At 37.0% G+C, this 24,287-nt stretch overlaps 1 protein-coding gene across 2 annotated transcripts in view; it reads right to left on the reverse strand.

Moving 5' to 3' along the window:
• The window catches only part of TBC1D5 (TBC1 domain family member 5), a 534,765-nt gene that overhangs the window by 94,389 nt on the left and 416,089 nt on the right, over nt 1-24,287 (reverse strand). For both annotated transcript variants that reach the window (XM_058553679.1, XM_058553690.1), the window contains exon 16: nt 2,582-2,667. In XM_058553679.1, coding sequence (XP_058409662.1) covers nt 2,582-2,667 — 86 coding nt within the window. The remainder of the gene's footprint in view (nt 1-2,581; nt 2,668-24,287) is intronic.

A 24,287-nucleotide genomic window follows, 5' to 3' on the forward strand; every position in this document is an offset into this window, starting at 1 on the left:
GTTATTTCTGTGTTTCCTTGTTGCACTTTGATTCACTTGGAATTTATTTTGGTGTGTGGTAAGGTTATAAGTTGATAACGTTTTCAAAAGATCTGTCAAGGGCCGTCCCCATGGCTTAGCGGTTAAGTGCGCGGCGCTCCGCTGCTGGCGGCCCAGGTTCGGATCCCGAGCGCGCATCAACGCACTGCTTCTCTGGCCATGCTGAGGCCGCGTCCCACATACAGCAACTAGAAGGATGTGCAACTATGACATACAACTATCTACTGGGTCTTTGGGGGAAAAAAACAAATAAATAAAAAAAATCTTAAAAAAAAAAGATCTGTCAAGTTTCCCAGCACACATTTATTAACTCTTCCCTTGCTCACTGGTCTGCGATGTCTTCTCACACTATGTTTCATTTGGTTCAATTTCAATTTTAACCTTTGAAACCACAACAGAGATGATGAAAAACCTTCCCTCCAATCATCACAATGACACTTTATAGAGGAATCTCAATGTGCTTTATAAGGAAATACATAAAACAGAACCAACATTTTTGAGAAGAAAAATGTAGGGACAGAAAGCTAAATAGAAGAAAGAAAACATGAAAGGTAGAAAAGAAAGGGTACAGTTCATTTCCTTTTTTGGAGAAAAAAGTAGATGTTGAAAAATGTCAAAAAATAATACAAGTATACATGCAACAAATATTTGTTGAGTAATTTCTCTATGCCAGGCATTATCTGAGGTGCCCTTAGGTGGTGAGTAAGAGAAAGTGCCTGCCCTCAGGAGGCTTGCATTTTAGTGGGGAAGTTGGGGAGACAGATGATGCACACACAAATGAAGCGTATAACTTCAGTTAGTAATGAATGCTATGAAAATAAGATTGGGAAATGGGTAGAGAGTGACTAGGGGAGGAGAAGACAACAGGGAGGTCAGAAGTGGCCTCTCTGAGATGATATTTGGGGTGAGCCCTAAATCATGAAGAGGCAAGGGAAGATGAGGGTGGGAGAAGTGCTCCAGGAAGGGGGAAGAGTTAAGTGCAAAGGCCCCAGGCAGGTGCAAGCATGGGAGTGCAGAGCAGGGGAGAATGGAAGGAGATAACGTCAGAGAGAGAGGGAAGGGGCACAGGAAGAAGACTGGATTATCAGCGGTAACTGGAAGCCTTTCGAGAGGTTTAAGTGGGGCTGTGACATAATCTGCTGTAAATTGATAATTCTTCCGCCGTTGCGTGAAAACTAATCCAGTGGTACTGGTGAGGGAGAAGTGGTGAGAGAAGAAGGGATTCTAGCTAGAAAGATCTTGTATAAAGAAAGTACCTAAAATACTTTGTTCTTTTAAACATACCAAAACTAAATACTTAACATGACGGGAGAAATACAAGTGATTAGACTGTAAGATTCCTGAGGGCAGGGATTTTTGTCTGGTTTGTTTACTGAGTATCTCTGATGCCTAGAATAATGTGAGTCTGGTGCTCAACAAAAATATGTTAAATTAAATGAACAAAGTGACTACAGGGAATAGCCTTTTATTTGTGAAACAAGAACCAGATGAAATGAATAAACAGAAAAGAGCTTCAGAGAAGCCTCCTGGGCTATAGAACTGTCTCGTAATTACACAGTACATCAAAACATAAGACAGATTTCAGTCAGGGATGGGTACTTTAAAAATAACATTACACTAAAACAGGGTTCAAAATACAAGTTTAAATTTAGCTGCTTTCTTGTAAACCTCTTCTCATCCCTTAGACTATGAGTTTGTGTGTGGCAGGAATTATGTCTTCTTTTTAACTCTCCAAGTAAGAGCCGAACACATCGTGTATATGCACCCCATAAATGTATATTTAGGTTGTTGGAAGCCTACTGAAGAAAAGCTAGCACATAGGCAAATGCTTAAGGAAGAAAATTCGGACAACTTGGCAGCATTTATCATTACTAACATTTTAGTCTTGCAGAGTAAACTTTGAAATTACATTCTAATTTGAGATGGTTCTGGTTTGAAAAGTTAACTCCTGAGACATCTGAGCACAGTATTATGAAAGAACAAAACTGTTCATCAACCCTTTATGCCAATGTTAATTTCATTTAAAAGTAGGATTTAATGTTTTTTTATTCCTACAGTGACCCTTAAAATTTCTATGTATATAATCACAAATGCACACACAAGATGCATTTATAAGCTTACTGTGTAGTTCTAAAGACAGTTGGGAAACCCAATTTTAATTTTGTTACTGAAATAATTTAAAAATATATTATAGAACTGCCTCTTTTCAATCAAAAGCAAGGATCTAGAAAGAGATTATACAAGTAGGCACAATTTATTCAGGTTTATTAGTGTTAGAAAAATGAAGTTGTCTAACTTCAAATTGTAACAAGTACTCTTATATTTATTTAATTTTTCATCTTACCACTGACATTGATGTATATCATTTTCTTATGGCTTTAAAAAAAACTCAGATAATTTATTTAACAAAGATTCATTACATGCAGTAACCACTGATATTCTGAAATCTGGAAAATTATTTTCAGCAAATGTGTAAAATTTCCTGATGATCTCTCAGAATATCTTTGTGATTTATAACTTTCATCAGAGAAAGAGGACTTACCGGCTTTTATTCATGAGGTCTGCTCCCCGTGCTTTGTAATAATCTAAATTTGGATGGAATTGATAAGTCACTGGTCTTGGATTTCTCTATAGAAAAAAAAAATGTATAAAGCTATTTAAATTATACATTAACACATAAAAGAACAAAAACGATTTTTATATCCTTCAGAAAAAATACATATAACAATGAAGTTTAATAATTTGTGTGCTTTAGTTTTGCTTTTATTGTTGAAATTTTGTCTTAACTGATCTTAGTCCTAATTAAACACTGCAATTGTTTTAATATATTTTACTTTTATCTGTCTCATAGTTTACATAGATTTATTTCTGTCATTAGACTTATTTTTGATGATTTGGATCAATATGACTTTCCAAAATACAATCAGATAAAATTAAAACAAAACTGAAAAATTATATGAGATGTAACATGAGCACAATCTATGCGTAAGGGCTGAGAGACAGTGTCAAGAAAGCTGTATTTTGGAGAAAGTAAAAATCACTGTTAGTTTTTGATAACCAGAATGCTAAATATGCCCACTAGATGGCACACTGAGTCTTTCTTCTCCTAAAATCAATGTGTTATTTCAGAATTCAGCAATTCTTTTCAAGTTAGCAATTTCTATGTCATCTATTCTTACATACGAGTTTAATAAGTGCCCAGGTAGTGGAAATATTAGCAGGGTACCATCACAACACAAAAGCAAATTGACTAATGCACATTTCATAAAAGCAGCATATACTGCCTTTTCTGGCATTTAATATTATTTATAATCATTGCAGAAATGTCCTTGAATCATTAGGTCAAGTGTGTCTATTTAAATATTTTGCTGTTATTTAATGTGTCTATTATTTAAATAGACAAGTCCCTCATAGGCAAATAAAAATTAAACAAATATACTTCCAGTTTATAAAATGTAACATGTTAACAGCATAACTTAAATGAATACCATCATCTCTAAAGTGTTAAGAAAAGTTTTAAAAAACTTATAAATAAATGTGTTACAATGTTTACCTGAATATATGATTTGAATTAATAATTAGGATTTTGAACCAGAGCATGCCCTATCCTCTGAGAGATCTATCTAGACACAGAAAGGCTGCATTTTCTCTTAATAGAAAATTACCAATATGCTTCAATATCAATCCCTGGAGGCATAATCCCAAGGCACTGATATACTTGCATGGAGGTGGGGATATATAATTGCTAAGGTTAAATAGTTTGACATTCATCAAGCTAACAAGCTGCATCTTAATGGCCACGATGGACCTTTTCTTTTTCTGCTGAAAAGAGAATATTTACACAGCTCAACCCTTTCATATCTCTTCCCTAGTCAGCCCTAATCATCTGACAAAAATGACAATCCCTTGATTTAGCTCCAGCTACTACTCCACTGGTTTGGTATTCAACACAGTTCTACAATAATCAAATCTGAATTGCCTTGATGAAGATAACTGATGCTTCCATGACTACCATACTATTAAGTCTAACAGCGCAACTTTTCTCTCTCTAGGAATTACATAGGTTTCCTCATGGTAGCTGATGACAACCTGGACCCAAGCATAATGGGAAAATAAAATAGAGGTTAAAGCCACTGGCCGGTTGCCAGTGCATTCATGATTTATTAAAAAAATTAACTTTCGCAGGACTATCACTCATGACTAATTTTGCTCTTTATTCTCAGTACCTGGAAATACATTTTATTTTTGCTAATATAAAAGGCTTTTCTTCTCTGACTTCCAACTAACTAATAAAGGATTATGTTACTTTTTGCTAGAAAACAATGAAAGAAGGGATTGCATTGTGCAATTTCTTGACACGTCTTTATAAACAGATGACGAGCAACCGAAGACACGAAGTGCTAATCTATCTAAGCACTTAAAGCCATTATTAGGAATAATGATCTAACTTGAACATATGAATGAGGCTCAAGTATTGCTTTCACTAAGGCCTATTTAAATTCCTAGGAGACGTACTAGTGTCAAAGGGAGAGGGAAAGTACCACTGTACTAGGATTGAAGACAAAGAATCAAAAGATGATGTTGAAAAACAGCATTTAAAATGTAAGAAAATAAAATCAGAGGTTATAGTTGGAAGTTATACAATAGGTTTTTCTGTCTAAGAAGATGATGCTGTTACCAAAACGTAAGTATGTAGACAGATAGATGATCTAGACTAGCACTTTCCGACAGAAATATAATGTGGGTCACAAATGCAAGCTTCACATGAAATTTAAAATTTTCTAGCAACCACATTGAAAAAAAAAGAAACGAGTGAAATTCAATGTAATAACATTTTATTTAATTCAGTATATCCAAAATATTGTCATTTTAACATGTAATCAATGTAAGAAATTATTGATACATTTTTACATTCTTTCTTTTGTACAGTCTTTGAAATTCAGTGCATATCTTACACTTATAGCACATCTCAATTTGGACTAGCCGCCACACTTCAAGCGCTTAAGAGCACCGTGGCTTGTGGCTCCTGTAACGGACAACCCAGAACTAAACGTCTGACGTGTATGTACACTAATGCGTGGCTAGAAAAATCAACATGTGTGGACATGAACAATAAAAAGAACACAGATGCTTTTATACATTAAGATTCAATACTGACAGTTCTTCGATTCACCTATAATTCTTCCCTTTCAATTAAGTTAGTTTTATCTCTTCTGAATAAGGTTTCAAAAAGTTGAGAAATTTTGGAGCAATATCTTCTCACATAACTATGTACCGAAATCATAACAATGGGTTCCTTAGGGGGATGAGATTAAATAAGCAGAAGTCTAACAGAAACATTTTAAAAGGAAAGAGATACTTGCTTTTCTTATTTTAAAGACTTTTTTTCCAAATAAAATTTTACAGGAATATAACAGTCCTGATTTTTAATTTTTAAAAATCTGGAATTTCCTCTAAAATATAAGAGCCACTAGAATTCTACACGTATAAAACCCTGTATGTAGGAAAGACCAGACCCCATGACAGCTGTAATTTCTCATTGTGCAGGACATGTGATGTTGACAACTTTAATATTATATCTTGCCTGGATTGGAACAATTAGTAATTATTTTAAACCCATTTTCACATGTCAAATTTCAAATATTATAAGCTTTTCCAAACCAATGTAGATTTTTAAAAATCTCTTGTGTTTTGGTGAATCTTTCCTCAGAATAAAGATAGCAAAATGGTAATCACATCTTAACTTACATTGGTTTGTGTACAGAGGAATACCAATTAGGTTCATCACCTGGGAAGCCTATATAATGATACATGAAGATGCAGAAATCACAAATCAGTCCACCCAGGCTTTACCATGCCTTTCCTAGACCAACTGGATGGGCTTGAAATAAATGATCTACAAGATTGCAGAAAGTTAACTTCCCAAGTACCACTCACTTCTTCTCTGGTAACAATCTGTGAAGCCCTTCTTAAAACTCTCTCTCTTCAGCATTTTATTTTATGGCAATATAAGAAGGATGCTGAAAATACCACCCATGGCATAGACAGGCTGGATTTGGGGGAGGCATCTTCAAGTCTTGTGGACAAAATGACTTACAGAAGCAGAATCGATAGTGGTAGAAACAAGTTTCCTAGAGGTAATTATACGGAAAAACAAAACAGAACAAAGCCCATGCTGTACTTCTGAATTTCTAAAATGCTTTTGTTAATTTGGTATTATCACAAAATCAATTTACAAATAGTACTTAAATGATAGCAATCAATGTAAGGGATAAGACTGACTGAAATCTATCTAACCTCTCCATTATAGTTAACATTCTTCAATTCTGAGGTCTACATTCTACGACAGTAAGCTGTTCCTTAATGTAATTTCAGGTAAAGCAAACACTCTGTCCCTTACTGAGGATGACTTTTGATGGTGGACCACTCCCCTCTGCTCTACTCTCTAATGGAAGTCTGCAGATTTGCATATAACCCTCCTCCCCCTGCCACCCTTACCCCCATAGTAGTATTTCAGTATTTTAAGTTCAAACTCACTTTGTTGTGGTAGTATACAAATATTTAAATGCTAACCCACACTAAGTACAACTAACTACAAGATAGTACATGATAGTGTTCCTTGTTCTGAGGCTGGTGAAATCAAACTCATCTGACAAAGGTCATGACAAATAGACCTTTCTAGACTGATCCCCTAACTCCTGTCCCTCCCGTGAAGATGATTATCTCCTTTTGAACTCTTACATGGAGACTCCAGAAGGAAACAAGTCTGAAGTACTCATCTGGCTTTGAACAACACAGCACCTTTTAAAGGGCTGGCTATTTACAAGCACACGTAGAACTGAAAGGAGCAAAAGAAGAACAATTCCAGCGATCCCTGTTCTAATTTATGAATGTACCCGTAGGAGTTAAAGAAGAGTTAAAAGTTGTATGTTAAAAACAGAGGGACGAGGGTAAACAAAACATCGCTCATCTGCTTTAGAGGCACAGGCTGCGGACGGGGAGGCAAGAGGGTCAGGAGTCAGTGAGGCTTATGTGCAGATCCCTGCTCCACTCACCACTAGCTGAGCCACCGGGAAGAGTCACTTACACTCCTAGGCCTAGTTGCCTCAGCTGCAAAACTGGGGTAAGGAGGAAATGAGACAATGAGCATCAAGTGCCCAGCACCGTGCTGGGCACTTGATAAAAACTCATTGAAATGGAAGCTATGATTACCTTCTGACGCCATGAGCACTGACAAGTAGACCTTTAATTTCAGAGTAGATCTGACAATTTGACAACTTAAAATCCGTCATAACAAGAAAGTGATACTTCATACTTCTGATAATCATATATATATAATTGAGGGTAGATTTTACCAAACATCACATTTTTAAAAAGCAAAAACATATATTTAGGAAAGTATATCATGCACACTGGATCTCATATGTGGGGAGAAAGGCTCTCAATTCTCTGAATAGGAGTGCATACATTTATAAATTTAAAAAAATTGTAAAACCATACTATGCTATTAACGCACAATTGTTTGCCAGCTTATGAGGTTACAATAATTAAAGTGATTTCCTGCAATATGTCCAAATTATTATCATTTTTATAGTTTATTGGTCACAATTTTTACATTAACTTAAACTGATATAGTTCCTGTAGCATTTGTTTAATAGAAAAGATTGATTTATATTTACAATATACTGCACGTTTGGCATGAAGAAAAGAAAATATTGACAAATGAAGAATTACTTAGTTTTCTTTTCCTAATATCTTGCTACCAACTCTTAGTTTTTAGCATGCCAGATTAGAAAAGGGGAAAAAATAAGGCTCAGAAGGAGAAACAGCACTGTAAAAATATGTCGAACGTTTCTCTTTGATGAAAAATGAGACTCTTATTTTAGTGAATATGTTATTGCCTCAATGCTGGGGGAAAAGCAACCGTCATTAGAAAAACGAATTGCTCAGCTGTTTATAAGCAAAGAGCTCTGGGGGAATTTCTCAAGACCCCAAAGGCAAAGCATTACAGGGTTATGCAAACATATGTTGCAGGTGTTTTAGGGGAGACAGGTGGGCAAACCTCAGCCATGGAAGAGGAGTCAGTTTAATACGCTGTAACTGAAATGAGATAACCTAAACGCATCCAAGTGCAGAGACGCCATGGCACCAGTGAACTGGAGCTGTAGAGCAAAAACTCTTCCTAAAATCATTATCTTGTTAGTGCCAAGGAAACGGAATTTTTCCCTTCTTGTAGTTTTATAGAAAACAAACACTGCCAATTACTTTTTTTTTAAACTAAAGGTATTTTAAACCTGGAACAAAGAACAGCCTGAAATAGCGATAATTATCCAAAAAAGATAAGAATGAAGTATTGTTGCCTTTATTTAAACAAATATTCCTAAGGAGACAGTTTGTTGTAATATCCCCTCTTTGGTTCACTAGGCAACATTAGATTTATCATAATTCTCCTAAAGCCTAAGATATTTCTATATTAAAATGCTAATTTTGTCTTGTCTTTTGCCTGTAATTAAAGCTGGGAAATTTGTGATCTGATATTCACTGATTGCTAGAGGGTCCACAAAGGTCTCACCATTTCTATTTCTTATTGCCACATACTGCCCTCTTCATTAAAATTAGATACAGTAACACAGTGGATCAAAAAGGCAGACATTATAATCCTAAATACTCACAAAGTTCTCATTCAGAAAAATATACATTTAAATAAAATAAGTGGTATTATCTGTATATTGCTGTCAAACCTAGACTTGTATTGTATTTCCTTCTTCCTCACTTATCCAAGAGTTGATTTTCTTTTTATATTACTTGTTATTGAGACAACACTCATTTTACTATACATATGTATGTATAATAGTATATTGAGCCATACCTTCCTTATCTAAACCACTTTTCCTTTTTTTTCAAACCCATACCATGAATTAAATGTCAAATACTTAGTATAAAATAAGCTCACAAAACATCAAATTTGGAAAAATAAAACCTAGTTTGATTTTTTTACAATATTACAAAATCCAAAATGCGGATACAATGCAGTCATCAAGTTAACACAGATTTTCATCAAAGAAAGAAAATAAATCTTTGTGACAGGTTGTAAATCAGAATATTATTTCAGTACCAGGATTAAAATGACCTCTGGTTTAAATACTAATAATTCCTATGTATTTTGATAGGAAATATATATTATGAATACTAGGTATTAAGAATCTTAGTGGACTTGACAGAAAAATTCAGGTAATTCTAATCTATGCATCTACATAATAAAAATTTTTTAAAAAGTAAATTTAAAAGGCCTTTAAAAAGTTAAAAAAAGAAAGCAAAAAATTGTTAATTGAGTAAAGACACAGACAAAACCTCTGAACCCATGCCAGCCTCATTTTACATACTGAATAAGCCCAATTCCCTGAAGTGACATCCCCATCTCTACCCTGGCAAGCCGAGATCTCAGATGGCAGAGAAGCATTTTAAACCACCTGTGCGTTATGCTCGACTGTAGCTTCACACAATAAATAGACACCAAAAGAGAAATAAAAGTTTTTTCTTTTTCTAATGTATTTACATTTTCGAATTTAGCATGCAGGAAGATGCCAGATTAACATGTACCCCAATATTTATATATATAAATAAATATGGAAAGTAGTTTTTTTTTTAATTTTATTTTTTTGTGAGGAAGATCAGCCCTGAGCTAACATCCATGCTAATCCTCCTCTTTTTGCTGAGGAAGATCGGCTCTGAGCTAACATCTATTGCCAATCTTCCTCCTTTTTTTTTTCCCCCCCAAGGCCCCAGTAGATAGTTGTATGTCATAGATGCACATCATTCTAGTTGCTGTATGTGGGACGTGGCCTCAGCATGGCCAGAGAGGCGGTGCGTCGGTGCGCGCCCGGGATCCGAACCCGGGACGCCAGTAGTGGAGCGCGCGCACTTAACCGCTAAGCCACGGGGCCGGCCCCGGAAAGTAGTTTTTAGGTCTATATGTTCTCTTTGTTACTAACACTGGGCCTCAAAATATTCCTTTTAGATAGCTGATTAGCTCTTTTCAGCAGTACTGACCTCGTCACCTTTTTCCTTCCTTCAATGTGAGCAGAGTGGGGGAGAAGAAGCCTCACTTCAATGGTTTAAAGAAATTTGGACACCCATTTGTCTTTTCCTAACCAGGAAAAGTAGTCCCCAATCTTCAATGATATCAAGGAAAAAAAGACAGAGGCAATCTCAAAAAATATTCCTAAATATTCCAATTTGGGAAACAGACTGAAGAAACCAAAGTCTTTGATATAAAAATTATCATTGTATATTTTCATCTTTAGAAATATTGAAATAAGTTTAAGCAAGTTATCATGAAAATAGAAGCAATTTAAAAATGGTTTCAGGATTTTTGAATCCCAAGAATAAGTCTATGTGACCCCATGGGACCCAGAACCCTGGGTGAGAAATTTTGCCCCCATGTTCTTTCTCTACCTTCTTCCCTTTCATGACCTGCTTTTGTAATTGTCAAAGCAACAAAAGCTAAGCCCCTGCACGCTGAGGCCTGATAAAAGGAAGCCTTGCACAGCCACACTTCTAATGCAGTTTTGGGAGTAATTTCAATGATAAAACACCTCGGAATTAAAAATTCATTTATATATAAATCTACTCTTACTAAGGTCATTCACTTACACCGTATTTTTTATGATACTTTCTAGTAGAACAGTGAAGTATCAGTACTGAACTTTGAAATGTCTAAGTGAAGAGAGAAATCAGAAAGCAATATAAATAACACACAGATGAGAGTCATATTTTCCTGAATGAGAACAATCTCTACTTTAGAAAGTATGTCCAGTTAGGCCAGAGACCATGAAGAAGAGCCCCTAAAGATGGACTCTTGCGTTTCTTGACTATTTTATTCTAGATTTCATGAGTCATTATAAAAAGGAACACTAATAGGTGTGAATTTCTCTAAAGAGTAGACAGTGTCGTAAAATATTTTCTTTTTAATCAATAACTTTTGATATAGTTCAGCCTTAAAACCAAAGCCCTCTCAAATATCTAGTGATAATAATAGGCACATCAGTTGTATGCTGCTCACATAATATTCATGCTAGGGGTTCTTAATCTTTTTTGTGCCATAGACTACTTTGCTTTCTGGTGAAGACTTTGGTCCCTTTTTCAGAATAACGCTTGTAAATGCATAAAATAAAATACACAGATTTATAAAGGAAACCAATTATACTGAAATACAGTAATCAAAATATTGAACAAATTTATAACAGTGAAATGTGCTTTTATATTAATATATTAAATAAGATATAGTGGCTGGTCTAATCATTACTATAATTTAGAAGTAGTAATGAATGTAAATGGTATTTCAAGATATCTTCATCAACTGTAATATGATATAAAATATCTGTGATTGCTATTAGTTAAAATGTTTCAGGTGCTGCTAATACTATTGCAGTTTGTTGGCTTCATCTATATTTGAAGAAAATACTAAATTTTAGTAAGGGCTTAGTACAAACAAATATGTAAGCTTTTCTCACTCAAGTTCTTAGACCTCCCTGAATTCCATCCACAGACCATTTGGGGGCCTTTTCTCAGCAACCTGAAAGATAATTTTGGATAACAGCTTTCCTCTTGGGAAGGTAGTTTTGTGGATACCACTGGATTAGTTTATTAACCCTTTTGCTGTATAAATGTGGCAGGGGTGACAGTCAAAATATAAAACAACTGCTGTAGCACAGGCAGCTACCAATCGGGGCTGAGAGAGAGCCAGGAAATGCCTGGAAAGCCCCTGCTGTGCCAAGCTTTAACCCCTCAGATGCTGGATTTCTTTACCTACCGATATGGAAGTATTTCAATATTTTAACAACTGGTATAGCTGTAACACCAGATGAATGCCAGCCCTGGATAGAAATAATGTTTGGGAGTGGGGTGTGGTTAGATGTACAGATTTTGCCCTGGATAGCATCCAAGTCCTTATATGAAAGAATGAGACGTGAGGCTGGGTGGGCAATGAGGGTGAGGATGATGGGGGAATGTTCAGTGACAGTGAAGCAAGCTGTCTACTTCTGGAAAGCCCACTGCTTCTGTGTTAACTTCTCTGAGAGGGTTTCTATTGCTGTGGCGCAGCTCATAGCAGCCAGATATGTAGAGGGACACTCCGTAAGTGCAGCTGTCCACTCACCACTTTTTTTCAGAGGTAGGTGAACCTTCTTAGTCTACAGCCAGAAATGCTTCAAGAAAATAACTCTCTTTTAAGAGGTCACTTTTCTGAAGAATCAAATCAGTTAGTTGGGGTCTAAGATCCCCCTGGATGGAACTTGAAAGCAGTGAGAAGAAACAGAGCTGCATACTTTGTAGTGATTCAGAAAAAAGGATGAAAAGTCTTAGGTAACCATCCCATCTAGGTTAAGAGGAATCTTTGGAGGCCATTCCTTTTCCAGTAGTTATTCTGTGTAGAAGTACAGAGCTCTTATTTCCCGGTGGACACTGCATTTAAAATGCCCTTGAGAGAGAAGACTTATTAAATAAATGGGGGGGGGGGGTAGAAATGTATAGAACAGCACACAAAGTATAATTCCTTTTATGTAAATATTTTTAAAAGAAATAGTTTGCAGAAATCGATAAGATGATCTTAAAATTCATATGGGAATACAAGTGACTCAGAATAACTAAAATTATCTTCAAAAAGATAAGAGTTCATGAATTCATAATTCCCAATTTCAAAACTTACTAAAAAGCTACAGTAATCAAGACAGTGTGGTACTAGCATTAAGGACAGACAGATAGATCAATGGAATAGAATTGAGAGTCCAGAAATAAACCCTCACATTTATGGTTAACTAATTTTTGACAAAGGAACAAGACAATTCAATGGAGAAAGAATAGTCTTTTCAACAAACACAATTGGATAACCACATGCAAAAGAATGAATTTGGACATCTATCTCACACCACACACATAATTAACTCACAATGGATCACAGACCTAAATGTAAGAGGTAAAACTATCAAACTCTTAGAAGAAAACTCAGGAGTAAATCTTTGTGATCTTGGGTTAGGCAATAATTTCTTGGATATGGCACCAAAAGTACAAGTGATAAAAGAGAAGATTGATAAGTTGGACTTCATCAAAATTAAAAACATTTGTGCTTCAAAGGACACCATTAGGAACGTGAAAAGATCCATAGATGAGAGAAAATATTTGTAAATCATATATCAGATAGGAGTCTTGTATCCAGAACATACAAAGAACTCTTACAACTCAATAATAAACTGACAACCCAATTAATAACAGGCAAAGAATGTGAAAAGACATTTCCCCAAAGAACATATAGAAATGGTTCATAAGTACATGAAAAGATGTTCAACATAGTCATCAGGAAAATGCAAATCAAAACCACAATGAGATACAATTTTATACCCATTAGAATGGCTCTATACAACAAATGTAGGCAAGGATGTGGACAAATTTGAACCCTTATACATTGCTGGTGGGAATCTAAAATGATGCAACCACTTTGCAAAACAGTTTGGCAGTTCCTCAAAATGTTGAATGTAGAGTTACCATATGACCAAGCAATTCCACTGCTAGGTATATATCCAGAAAAATAAAAACATAGGTCCACAGAAAAACTTGCACAGGGAATTTTCACAGCAGCATTATTCATAGTAACTACAGAGCAGAAACAAACGGATAAACAAAATGTGGTATATCCATAATGGAATATTATTTGGCAATAAAAATGAATGAAGTACTGATACATGCTACAACATGGATGGACCTCAAAAACATTATGCTAAATTAAAGAAGCCAGTCACCAAAAAAACACATATTATATAATCCCATCTACGCAAAATACCCAGAATAGGCAAATCTATAGAGACAGAAATTAGATTAGAGGTTGCCTAGGGTTGGGTGGGGGAGTTTTAGGTGAGGAGGAGGAAAGTAGGGAATGACTGCTAATGGGTTCTTTCTTGGATGGTGACTATGTTCTAAAATCAGATGATGGTGATGGTTGTACATCTCTGTAAATATACTAAAAACCATTAACTTATATACTTTAAATGAGTGGATTTTTATTGTATGTAAATTATATCTTAATCAAACTGTTAAAAACAAGAAATATGACGTGGTAAGTGCATACCCACACACTTTTTTTTTTCCCCTGGAAGCGGAACAGGACGGATGCAGGTGAAGGGGCACTGGAGAGAGACTTTTGTTTTTTTTCACACTGTTGTAATTTCCTTATCATGTGCTACATTACTCCACTCTCATCCGCCCACCAGTGGGACTCATCTCCACCACGGGCTTATGTGCAGGGACCACTTCTATTTCTTCTTTATACTTCTATGCACTAAATTAAAAATAACTCTTTAATGCTACTTAAAATACAAGTCAAAAAGTATTTTATATCCTTCTCAGCTTAGTTTTCGTAGTCATTATATCACACATATCATAGGTTAAACAGGTATGCAGAATATTTCACAATTCTGGTTGAACTTGTTACCAAAAGTTTGTCATAGAGTGTTATCTTTACTTTGTTTAGCCAACCTTTTTGACCTCTGGTAGGATTGGCTCTTTCCACACAAGCCTTTGAAGATCTGGGAGTTCAGATGCCATAAGGCTGACCCTTGAAGGTCACCCAGAAGCTTTAAATGGTACCAACTGCAGGATTTCACTGCAAACTAACTCACGCACGCCTGTGCGCACGCTAAGGGAATCTGATAGATCTGGCAGTAACTCTTTGTGATCTTCTAAATATACCCTCAATTTCAATCCTTCTTGTTCAAATCTTTTTATATTCATCTCTCCACTATCACTTCTCTGCACAAAAACTCCTAAACCTCCATCTGTGGTATCAACATTTCAGACTGTCTCCAAAACAGAAGCCTAGACCCAGGACATGAAAAATCTAGGGCTGAACAAGTTCCATCATTCTGCCTCCTCAATGATTGCTGTGGCAAGACCATACTGCTGCATGACCATGACCCTCACTATTATAAGTCTCTAATCTTGTTGCCCTCTGATCCATACATATAATGCCACTGGAGTCACCTTTTAAAAATTTAGACCTGATTTTTTCACTTCCCTTCCTCAATTCTGAATCAGGTCTCGATTGCTAGTCAGGTCTCAAAGTTCCAATTTCTTAGCATGACATTCAAGGACCTCCATGATCTGGATCTTAAAATACTTCTTATATCACTCCCTATGTAGCCTACATTTCACTCACAACTACCTCTGGACATTCCCCGTATCTCCAGAATTTAGGTAAGCTGTTCCCTCAGGTTAGTAGTCTACTCACTATTCTCTGCTTACTGAAATCCTCTCATTCTTAGTTCAAATATCATCTCCAACATGAAGCCTTTTGTGAATTTCCACATTACTCTACTACCTCCATTCTGACAGCATGCTAATTTTGTTAATTTTGCATTTGTTTCATCTTGCCTTGCATTATGGTTAGTCATGCACATGTCTATCTTCCATGAAGAGTGTCAGTTCACCGACGGCTGAGCCCTTGTCCAGATCACTGTTTATATCCTCTCTGTCTCTAGAAAAGTGTCTGGTACATGGTAGGTGCTCAGTGATTGTCTATGAATTAGATAAACTGAAGAGCTTGCCAGAGTCTGGCTTTTAAAGAAACAGCTGCAGAGAAGTAGGGTGAAAAATCATCGGACATGCAGGTATGCATGATTAATGGAAGGCTCAGAGAGAAGGCATTTCTTAAATGCCCACATAAGTTCTTTCTTTAGTATGAGATGGGCTGAGGCCAAAACGCTGCCATTATGCCCATTTTAGAAAGAAGCTACAAAAAGGCTAACTGGCGATGAGTGTGATCTCATACTGCTCTCAAAGTTCTTCTGGATGAACAGAATCCTTACTCACTGCATCCAATTATGTACTATCATCATTGCTACTCAGGTAACAAAAACGGAACGAAATCCAATGAGTAGTCGCAGAAGCAGCCTGTTCTAACAGGGGAAATGAGCAGGCAGAGTGCGCACGGGTTGGCCATGACTATCTGACCACCCCTGTTCTCACAAAGGAGCAGCTGGTTGAGTGGATGTGGATGGCACTCTGTTTTATAAAGTGAAACACAGGCAATATAATTAACTTTCCTTAATTGAGTTGAACTCCTTACAGGTAGTAGGTTGTCTGACTTTTATTTTGTTTTGTTTTTTTGTGGCATGGTATTGTTTTTGCTTATCTGGGTCTTCGTAGGAGTTTTACTAGGAAACTGTAAGAAGCTGGATGTCATTTTAAAATCAAGAAGTGCTATTTAAGCTGGATGGGAAGGAAGGTTCTGAAGTTGCCAGTAGGAGAGGGGCAGAAAGAGCAATCCAAGCAAAGGGAAAAGAACACAGAGCTGGGGTGAAGATAAAACGGAAAGAAACATCCTTCTGCTCCATCCATCCATCCACCTGTGAATCCTTCCATCCAAATATTTCTTATGTGTCAGGCACTGTGCTAGGTACCAGGGGTAAAATGGTGACACAACAGTCATGACCTACCCTTAAGGAGCTTATACTAGAGGATGAGACAATTAATCACACACATCAATGTAAGACTGCACCTGTGCTGAACGTTTAGAAAGGAGGTATATGGTGCTATGAAAGTGCATAACAGAGGGATTTTATTTCATCAGGGAGATCAGGGAGGACTTCCCAGAGGAAGTGACAATGGAATGGCAATCTGAAGGAAGAGTAGTTGTTGACTATGTTTGTGTTGTGAGGGGAGGGTTATAGAGAGAAGCAGTGCAGCACAGTGAGGAAAGAATGACCTTGCTGATTTTGTCCTTCTTAGAGCTCTCATCAGCTATTAAAATGTGACTTCTTTTTCTAGACTGTACTATTTAATGATTAATGATGTCTAGAATCTTCAAATTTTATCCATATATACAATTACATAAAAAGCAATAAATAATTTTAAAAAATCAACAAATAATAATACATTGTACGATTAAATTATTTAGGAAATTTTCTATAGAAACGGAAACTTTGAAAATTAAGAGATTTAGGAATAATCTTGCTGATTTGTGAGGCATCAATTAAACAGTAAATTTAAAGAAAAAACCCACAGCTTAAACATGCACAAATGGAGTTAGGCCCATTTAGTCTTGCTTCTCTCTTGTAGAGAAAGTACATAGAGCATCAGTGATTATTTACTGGGTACTGGACCATACTAGGCCCTTTACAAATACTATTTCATACTCAGAGAATTTTCACAACAAACTCATCACCATTTTCTATGTCAAGGAATAGGCTCGGAATGGTTAGCAGTTGGGCCCAAGTTATGGAGAGAGTAAGGGTACAGCCAGGAACTGAATCTACTTCTATATTCAAACCTCTTCTGGCTACACATGCCAGCAGCTGCTCACATATAAGGGTTCATGAAAGTATGAAGAACATTGTTAATTAATTCTTAGTTTTCTTTTACAGCTAAATAATCTCAGTTCCAGGTATACAGCCTTAATCATCTTTTCCCTAGTTTTATCTGTGTTTTCTTTTAAATAATCAGTTTATCTGTTTTCAAATAATATTTCACAATTTTTCACATCTTTAAATTAAGAATGCAAAATTGCACATATTACTCTAGTAAGGATCTGGTTGGGAAATGGTATATAACCTATGAATTTGAGAATAATTATCCCTTTGTTATCAACAGCACTATGTTGCCGAGTTATTTTCACCCCTAGATTCCACTTCTGTCTCCACTTCTCCCTTCCTTTTTATGTCTCAATCAGCTAACAATCTTTTTCTTGTCCTTTGTTTATTTTTTGTTCATGTCACTGTTTCAGTATGAATGGACATTTTTATTTTCCCTTCAATGTGTACCTTAAATATGTCAGCAACTTTCAACAGGGTTATTTGTTTATTTTTAATTTCAGTTGGTCTCTACAACATGTGTCACTAACCATTTCCATGTTCTTGGGATTATCTATCCTTAGGCAATTATAATTCTATCTTCTCATAGTTTTCCCACAGTCTGTATCTTCTCCATATGCTCCTTCCTCTTGCCCCTATTGTTATGTCCTATGATTCCCTTCCCAGTTCTCTTCTCATCTCCCCAACATATCATTCCTGGAGACTATTTACATTCCCTCAACTACAATTAATATCCATGTTCTAAGATTTCTAAATCTGTATCTCTGGTCCAGATCTCTCCTTTGAGCTCCAGACACACATTCCCAGTTGCCTTCCAGACACTTCTACCTGGATATCCCACAACCTACTCAAAATCAACTCATTATCCAACCTTCTTATACTGAGCCACTCTCACAAACTTGCTCACCTATACATTTTCTCACCAACTCAATCAATAGCTGAATAACTGGGAAATACAACTAATTGTTCACCATCCATAGCTAATTATTTATCAAGCCTTATTGATACTCTCTTAAATGTTCCTTGAAGTTATCCTCTACATTTCCTGTTTTCAAGAAGCTCATAATTAAACCTTATTTTTAAAAAAAGGAAGAAGGAAGGAAGGAAACGAGAAAAGGGGGAAAGGAAATAGAATGCTCATACTATCTATATTCCATTGTTTGCTTTCCTACACCAAAATGAAGAGTTGGTAGAAAATCACAACGATTTTAACAAAAATATACAAACATACACATTAAATCCTCCCATGAAATCCTTTAGGGCACCAAGCTGTGTTACCCCTGTGATAATGAACTCTCTTCTTCCTTGTTTAATCAGAGGTCAATTTCTTTTGAATGAATAAGTCCTAAATATATTCTGAAATTTTAGTTTCCTATGGAGTTGGTTAGTCTCTAGAACTCAAATGCAAGGAAGTTCAAATAAGAGAGCTTAAATAAAATGTTATCAATTAAGTAAATTAAGTAGTTGATCTCAAATTAATAGCTGACTCTCATCAGCGGGTCCTCTCGTAAGTGGTATATGTAATAGATACATTCAATTAGAACCTTTATGAGAAAATCTGGCAGGATTTCTCCAGATACTGGCTGGAAAGAGGAGGGTAAAGGGTTTATCTCTTTCCTGGGTTTAATGAGAACAACTCCAACCATTCCTGTCATTTTTCTGCCTTCTTCAAATTTTCCTACTTGGGACTGTTGCCCAAAGACAGCTCAAACCATGTAAGCACCATACAATGTGTACTTTAAGTGGAATAATTTAAAATACTCTCTATTTTTATTGCTGTTGTTATAGAAAGAACGAGAGAAGTGATGAATAAGGCACTTGTACTGCAACAGGAACTTCAAGAAAAGGCCAGAAAGAATCAAATCACTAACAACCCCAACTTATAACATGATGATGGTCAGACCCAGGGCTGACAATTTCGTGAAACATCTTATAGCTCTCAACTTCATCAATTCATTTCTCTTCAACACATGTTCAGTAAACACTACTGAGGAAAAACTTGAAGGCGCTGTCAAAAAAGCTAAGAATGGCAGTGTGTGGAGAAAAACATGAAGCCAAACGCTTGATTTACCGAAGCAACCACGCAGTAAAAAAATGTTCAAGTATCAGTATAGTTAAAATGGTGAGTGCGGGGACAATTATTTTCAATTTTCCTTTTCAGAAATCAAGTTTATTAATGATTGGGTGTAATTCTGAGGTGCACCCAATAACCGTGGGAGAGTCAAGCTGCAAAATTAACACCAAGTGCCTCTGAGCAGAGGTATGCCAAGCCTTCCTCAAGAGACCAGGTGGTTTCCAGGTTAACAAGATCTGACTATATCCCTTATAGGTTTAATATATATCAGAGCAAGAAGATGTCAGTCAGAAAGGGCCTGCCAAGGAAGCAGAGAAAAGTAGAGTCAAAGAGGCAATTATGGGCAGAGCCAGTGGGAGAGAGAGCCTGAATTAGTGGTTAACGGACTGTGTGCTTTCTAGGACCACAGGAAGACTATCTTTACTGAGGAGTAGGTAATGCTAGGCTCTCATACCCTGGTTTCACTAAACATGCCTTCCCACCTGCATCCACCTGACACCAGGCCCTCCAAGGAGCTCTGTCATTCTGACTGCGTTTTCCACATAGGTCTGCAGTACACTGGTCACATGCAGTTGGTTTTTTCCTCATTGTAAGCGCTCTGATAACGACATGGCCTCCCACCTAAGTCTGCTACTAGGAAGTAAATGGGGTGGTCATGGGGCCATGAGGATGTCAGTCTATAGCGTTCTACGGTTCACTGCAGACTGAGAAAGGGACATACTGGCTTTACACAGCAGCCTTCTGAGCTCAGTTTTGGGAGTCCGTCTCTTAGAGATGGCTTGATTTTTCTAAGAGTGCTGAAAAAATCAGATTTCTCAGGTTGTGAGATTTCAGGTCACAAGCTTCTCACTGTGATTTTAGCTTTTCCCTTAGAGAAAGCCCTTTCGAGGAGCTGAAGAGGTAAAGGAACCAGAAGCATTTCCATTTGAAACAGAGCCACTGGCTGCTCACCAAACCTGCTTCCTCTTCTTTCTGGGCACACAGTTCAACTGCATTTTCCGAAGTCTCATGTGGTTAGGTGCAGCCACAGGACTGAGTTCTAGCCAGTGGAATGTGAGTGAAAGTGATGCAGGCCACCTGCGGGCCTTGCTGTAAAAACTCTCCCAAGAATGATCTTCCCTGCTATTTTTCTCATCCTGTTGGGGATGTCAATGTACTGGGCGACCCTGGAAGGTCAAAGTTGAAAACAGCAGAGCTGGAAGAAGCCCAAAGAACTGTGTGACTGAGATACTCCCATCCCTGACTTACAACAGCTTGTCACTTGTGTGAAAATTAGACATCTACTGTGTCAAGCCATGGAAACATAGAGGTTCATTTGTTACAGCAGTTGGTCAACCTTAACTAATACACTATAACAATGAATGATCATTGTGGTAGGCACACATTTTAATCTCAAGAAGAAAAGTTGTCCAAGGTGACTTTCTTCTTTCAGCTACTTAATTCTCATTCATATATTCATATTATCATATATTCTCTTTCTCTTTTTCCTCTGCATTTCACACTATCACTTTCAACCCTTTGAACTGGCTCTCTTGACTGTTTACTCTCATTTTCTACTTTATTATTTTTGTCTTATTGTCTTCCACATGGGTGGCAGCCACTGTAGCCAAATAGTTAAGGAAGAAATTCAAAGGTCAATTTCATCACAGAATAGTAATTATTATTTTTATATGTTTCCCCCATTAATTTCACTGGATATAACACTTCAGGAACCTGGAGGCCAGACTTGGCAAACTAATAACAGACCAATTTTCAAACTCAGTATTGAGACCATGAATAAAAGAGAAATCAGAAGTGAACACTGTCCTTGGAAAGGGAATCAAGTTGAAACGCATGGTTTTGCGTTTACTGCACAAGACCAAAGAGCTCATCTTGATTTTCCTGTGGCCACTCAGGAAGTGGGCAAAATGGTGAGCGTGGCAGTAGTGAGAAAGCTCTGCAGTAGGAGTCTGCAAGGAGAGTGAGGCCAAGGAGGAGAATGGCAGCTGGCTCCAGACAGGGAACAGGAGCCTGGGGGACTGGTCTTGGCTATGCCATTGAATTCAGGATGACCTTGAGTATTTCACTTCACCCACATCAGGCCTCAGGAGTAAATGAGGGTCTAATTACATGATCTCTAGAATCTCAACCACCTCTAAAGAAATTACAAAATGCATACTATTCCTATAATTGAATGTTTTTTTTGTCGTTGTTTTTTTTGGTGAGGAAGATTCCCCAAGCTAAAATCCGTTGGCAATCTTCCTCGTTTTTTTTGCTTGAGGAAGATTTGCCCTGAGCTAACATCTGTGCAAATCTTCCTCTATTTTCTGTATGTGGGATGCCTCCACAGCATGCCTGACGAATGGAGTAGGTCTGCGCCTGGGATCTGAACCCGCGAACCTGGACCGCTGAAGCGGAGCGCACAGAACTTTAACTGCTCAGCCACGGGGCCAGCCCCCACTTGAATGTTTTAAAGGACTTGTTAATTATCAGCACCATCTAGAAAAAGTGAAAGAGGACTGAGATGGAATAGTTATACTTCTCAGTGAAATTAAATGGTCCAGAAGATATTAAAGCATCAGTTTAACTAGAGGAGTTCAGAACTCCCTCATTCATACTGTCTTCCCAGGCTGCCTCTGCTAATGGGTGTGTCTGCGGGGACTCCATAATTGTGCGTATGCTGGGAGCCAGCCTCAAGACTCTCATTCTGACTAAGCATTAGAATCAACTGGATCAGGTTTCAGAAGCCACTGGTCTAGAGCAGGGATCTTTCAACTTTGATTATTCCTTTGCTTGTTAAAATTGGGGGGCTTACAGCCTTGATATATGTAAATTTATTTATTTACAAATCATATGCATGTACCACTTATACTAATTATGTATACTAGAAAATATGCGTACAATAGAATTTTTAAATGAGAGCTGAAATAAGCTTTATTTAAATTAATTTTTATAATAGTTTACTTATAAAGATATTTTTTGCTCTTTCTAAAAATATATGTTAGCAGTAGTAATGTGATTGAATATGCTTCTTTACTTTTTGAAAATCTTAGTTAAATGCTTTGTGACGGTCAGTTTTTGTGAATGACACTCCAGAAAAAGCTACTTCAAAGAGACATAGGTCTGAATGGAGGAGGAACATCGTTGGCTGCCCTTCCTAAAGTATGGCATTCACTTTGCAATCCATCAATTACGTCAAGGTTTGTGTTAAAATTTGGCTAATAAAATTTCAGTCTTCCTTAATGTTAATTAGCTTGTATTAGTCGGTTCTCCAGAGAAAGAGAACCAATAGGATATATATGAATATATAAGAGGAGATTTATTATGGAAATTGGCTCATGTGATTATGGAGGCTGAGATATGCAGAAATATGCCATTTGCAAGTTGAAGAACCAGGAAGGCCAATGGTATAATTCAGTCCAAGTTCCAAGGGCTGAGAACGGGGGGTGGGGGGGTATGGAAGGAAGTGGGGAGAAGGGAATGGGGGGGTGAGTGAGGGAGGAGGAGGACTGGGACGACATGCTGGTATAGGTCTGGAATCTGAAGGCCCAAGAACCAGGAGCTCAGATGTCTGAAGGCAGGAGAAGATGGATGCTCCAGCTCAAGAAGAGCGAGTTCATCTTTCCTTTCCCTTTTTGTTCTATTTGGGCCCTCAAGGGATTGGATGATGCCTGCCCACATTGGTGAAGGAGAATTTCCTTTACTTAGTCTACTGATTCAAATGCTAGCCTCTTCTGGAAACATCCTCACAGACAGACTCAGAAATAATGTTTTACCACTTATCTGGGCAGCTCTTAGCCCAGTCAAGTTGATATATAAAATTAACCATCATACAGCTCTTCTTAAAATTTAATTGGAAGATGCTACGTTTTTATATTTTAAAAAATGGATTAACACTTGACTTTATCTCTTCATTTGAAAGAGTAGTAAGCAAGTCAGAAAATTCTGCTTCCGTAATTTTTTAGTATACTTTGAGAGTTTTAAATAAGTATACCCTTAAATTATCTTTGGCAAGAACATCACAAATGGATGAAACATTTCCAAATATCCAATTTTAAAATGTTCTTTCCATAGCATGAATTTCTTTGAAAAAGCCCTTATTTTCTCTCATGATTAAAATGTCACCATTACCTTGAGGAGACAGATTGTTTATTTTTTCAAAAATATTTGCATAGTACCATCTTACTGACAGCTTATTTGTCATCACAACAAAGGTAAGCAAACTTGAAGTTTGTTTTTTCCAAAAGAAATTATATTTGGCAACTTTTTAAAGTACACTAGCAGAAGATATCCAGTGAACCCACAATAGACGTTCATGGCCCCGACATCTCTTTGGTATTGTAAACACACCATCATTTAAGATAATATAACTCATAAATCCACTTAACTGGGCATATGGAAATGGCAACAAGGCACAAGGTGGTAGAAGCAAAGGGTCGGGGGGTGGGCACTGTCAATGCCTTTGTGTGGGGAAGTCCCCTCTTCCCTTAGGAGACCTCGTAGGTGATACATGACTGGCTGACACACGGGCCACATGAAGGTACCAATGTTAATCAGTATGTTAAATGGTAAAGCTCCGTTTTTCTTATATTTTTGGAGAAAAATGAATATAAACAGAAGTTTCATTCTATCCTTCCTGTACTCCATTGGACTGTCTTTGTGTAGTCACTGTATATACACACATTCCATTTTGGACACCACCGGTTCAGAGCCAGGCTTCTGTTTTTGGGTGTTCAGTTTTTAGTTTGTGCAGTAACTTTTTTCTCAATCTAGTGTCTGTTTCTTAAAGCATTGTCCGTGGCCCACCGGAATAGTTACAAATACAGGTTTCTGGATCC

The sequence above is a fragment of the Diceros bicornis genome, chromosome 2, assembly GCF_020826845.1.
Source record: "Diceros bicornis minor isolate mBicDic1 chromosome 2, mDicBic1.mat.cur, whole genome shotgun sequence".
NCBI classification, from domain to species: domain Eukaryota; kingdom Metazoa; phylum Chordata; class Mammalia; order Perissodactyla; family Rhinocerotidae; genus Diceros; species Diceros bicornis.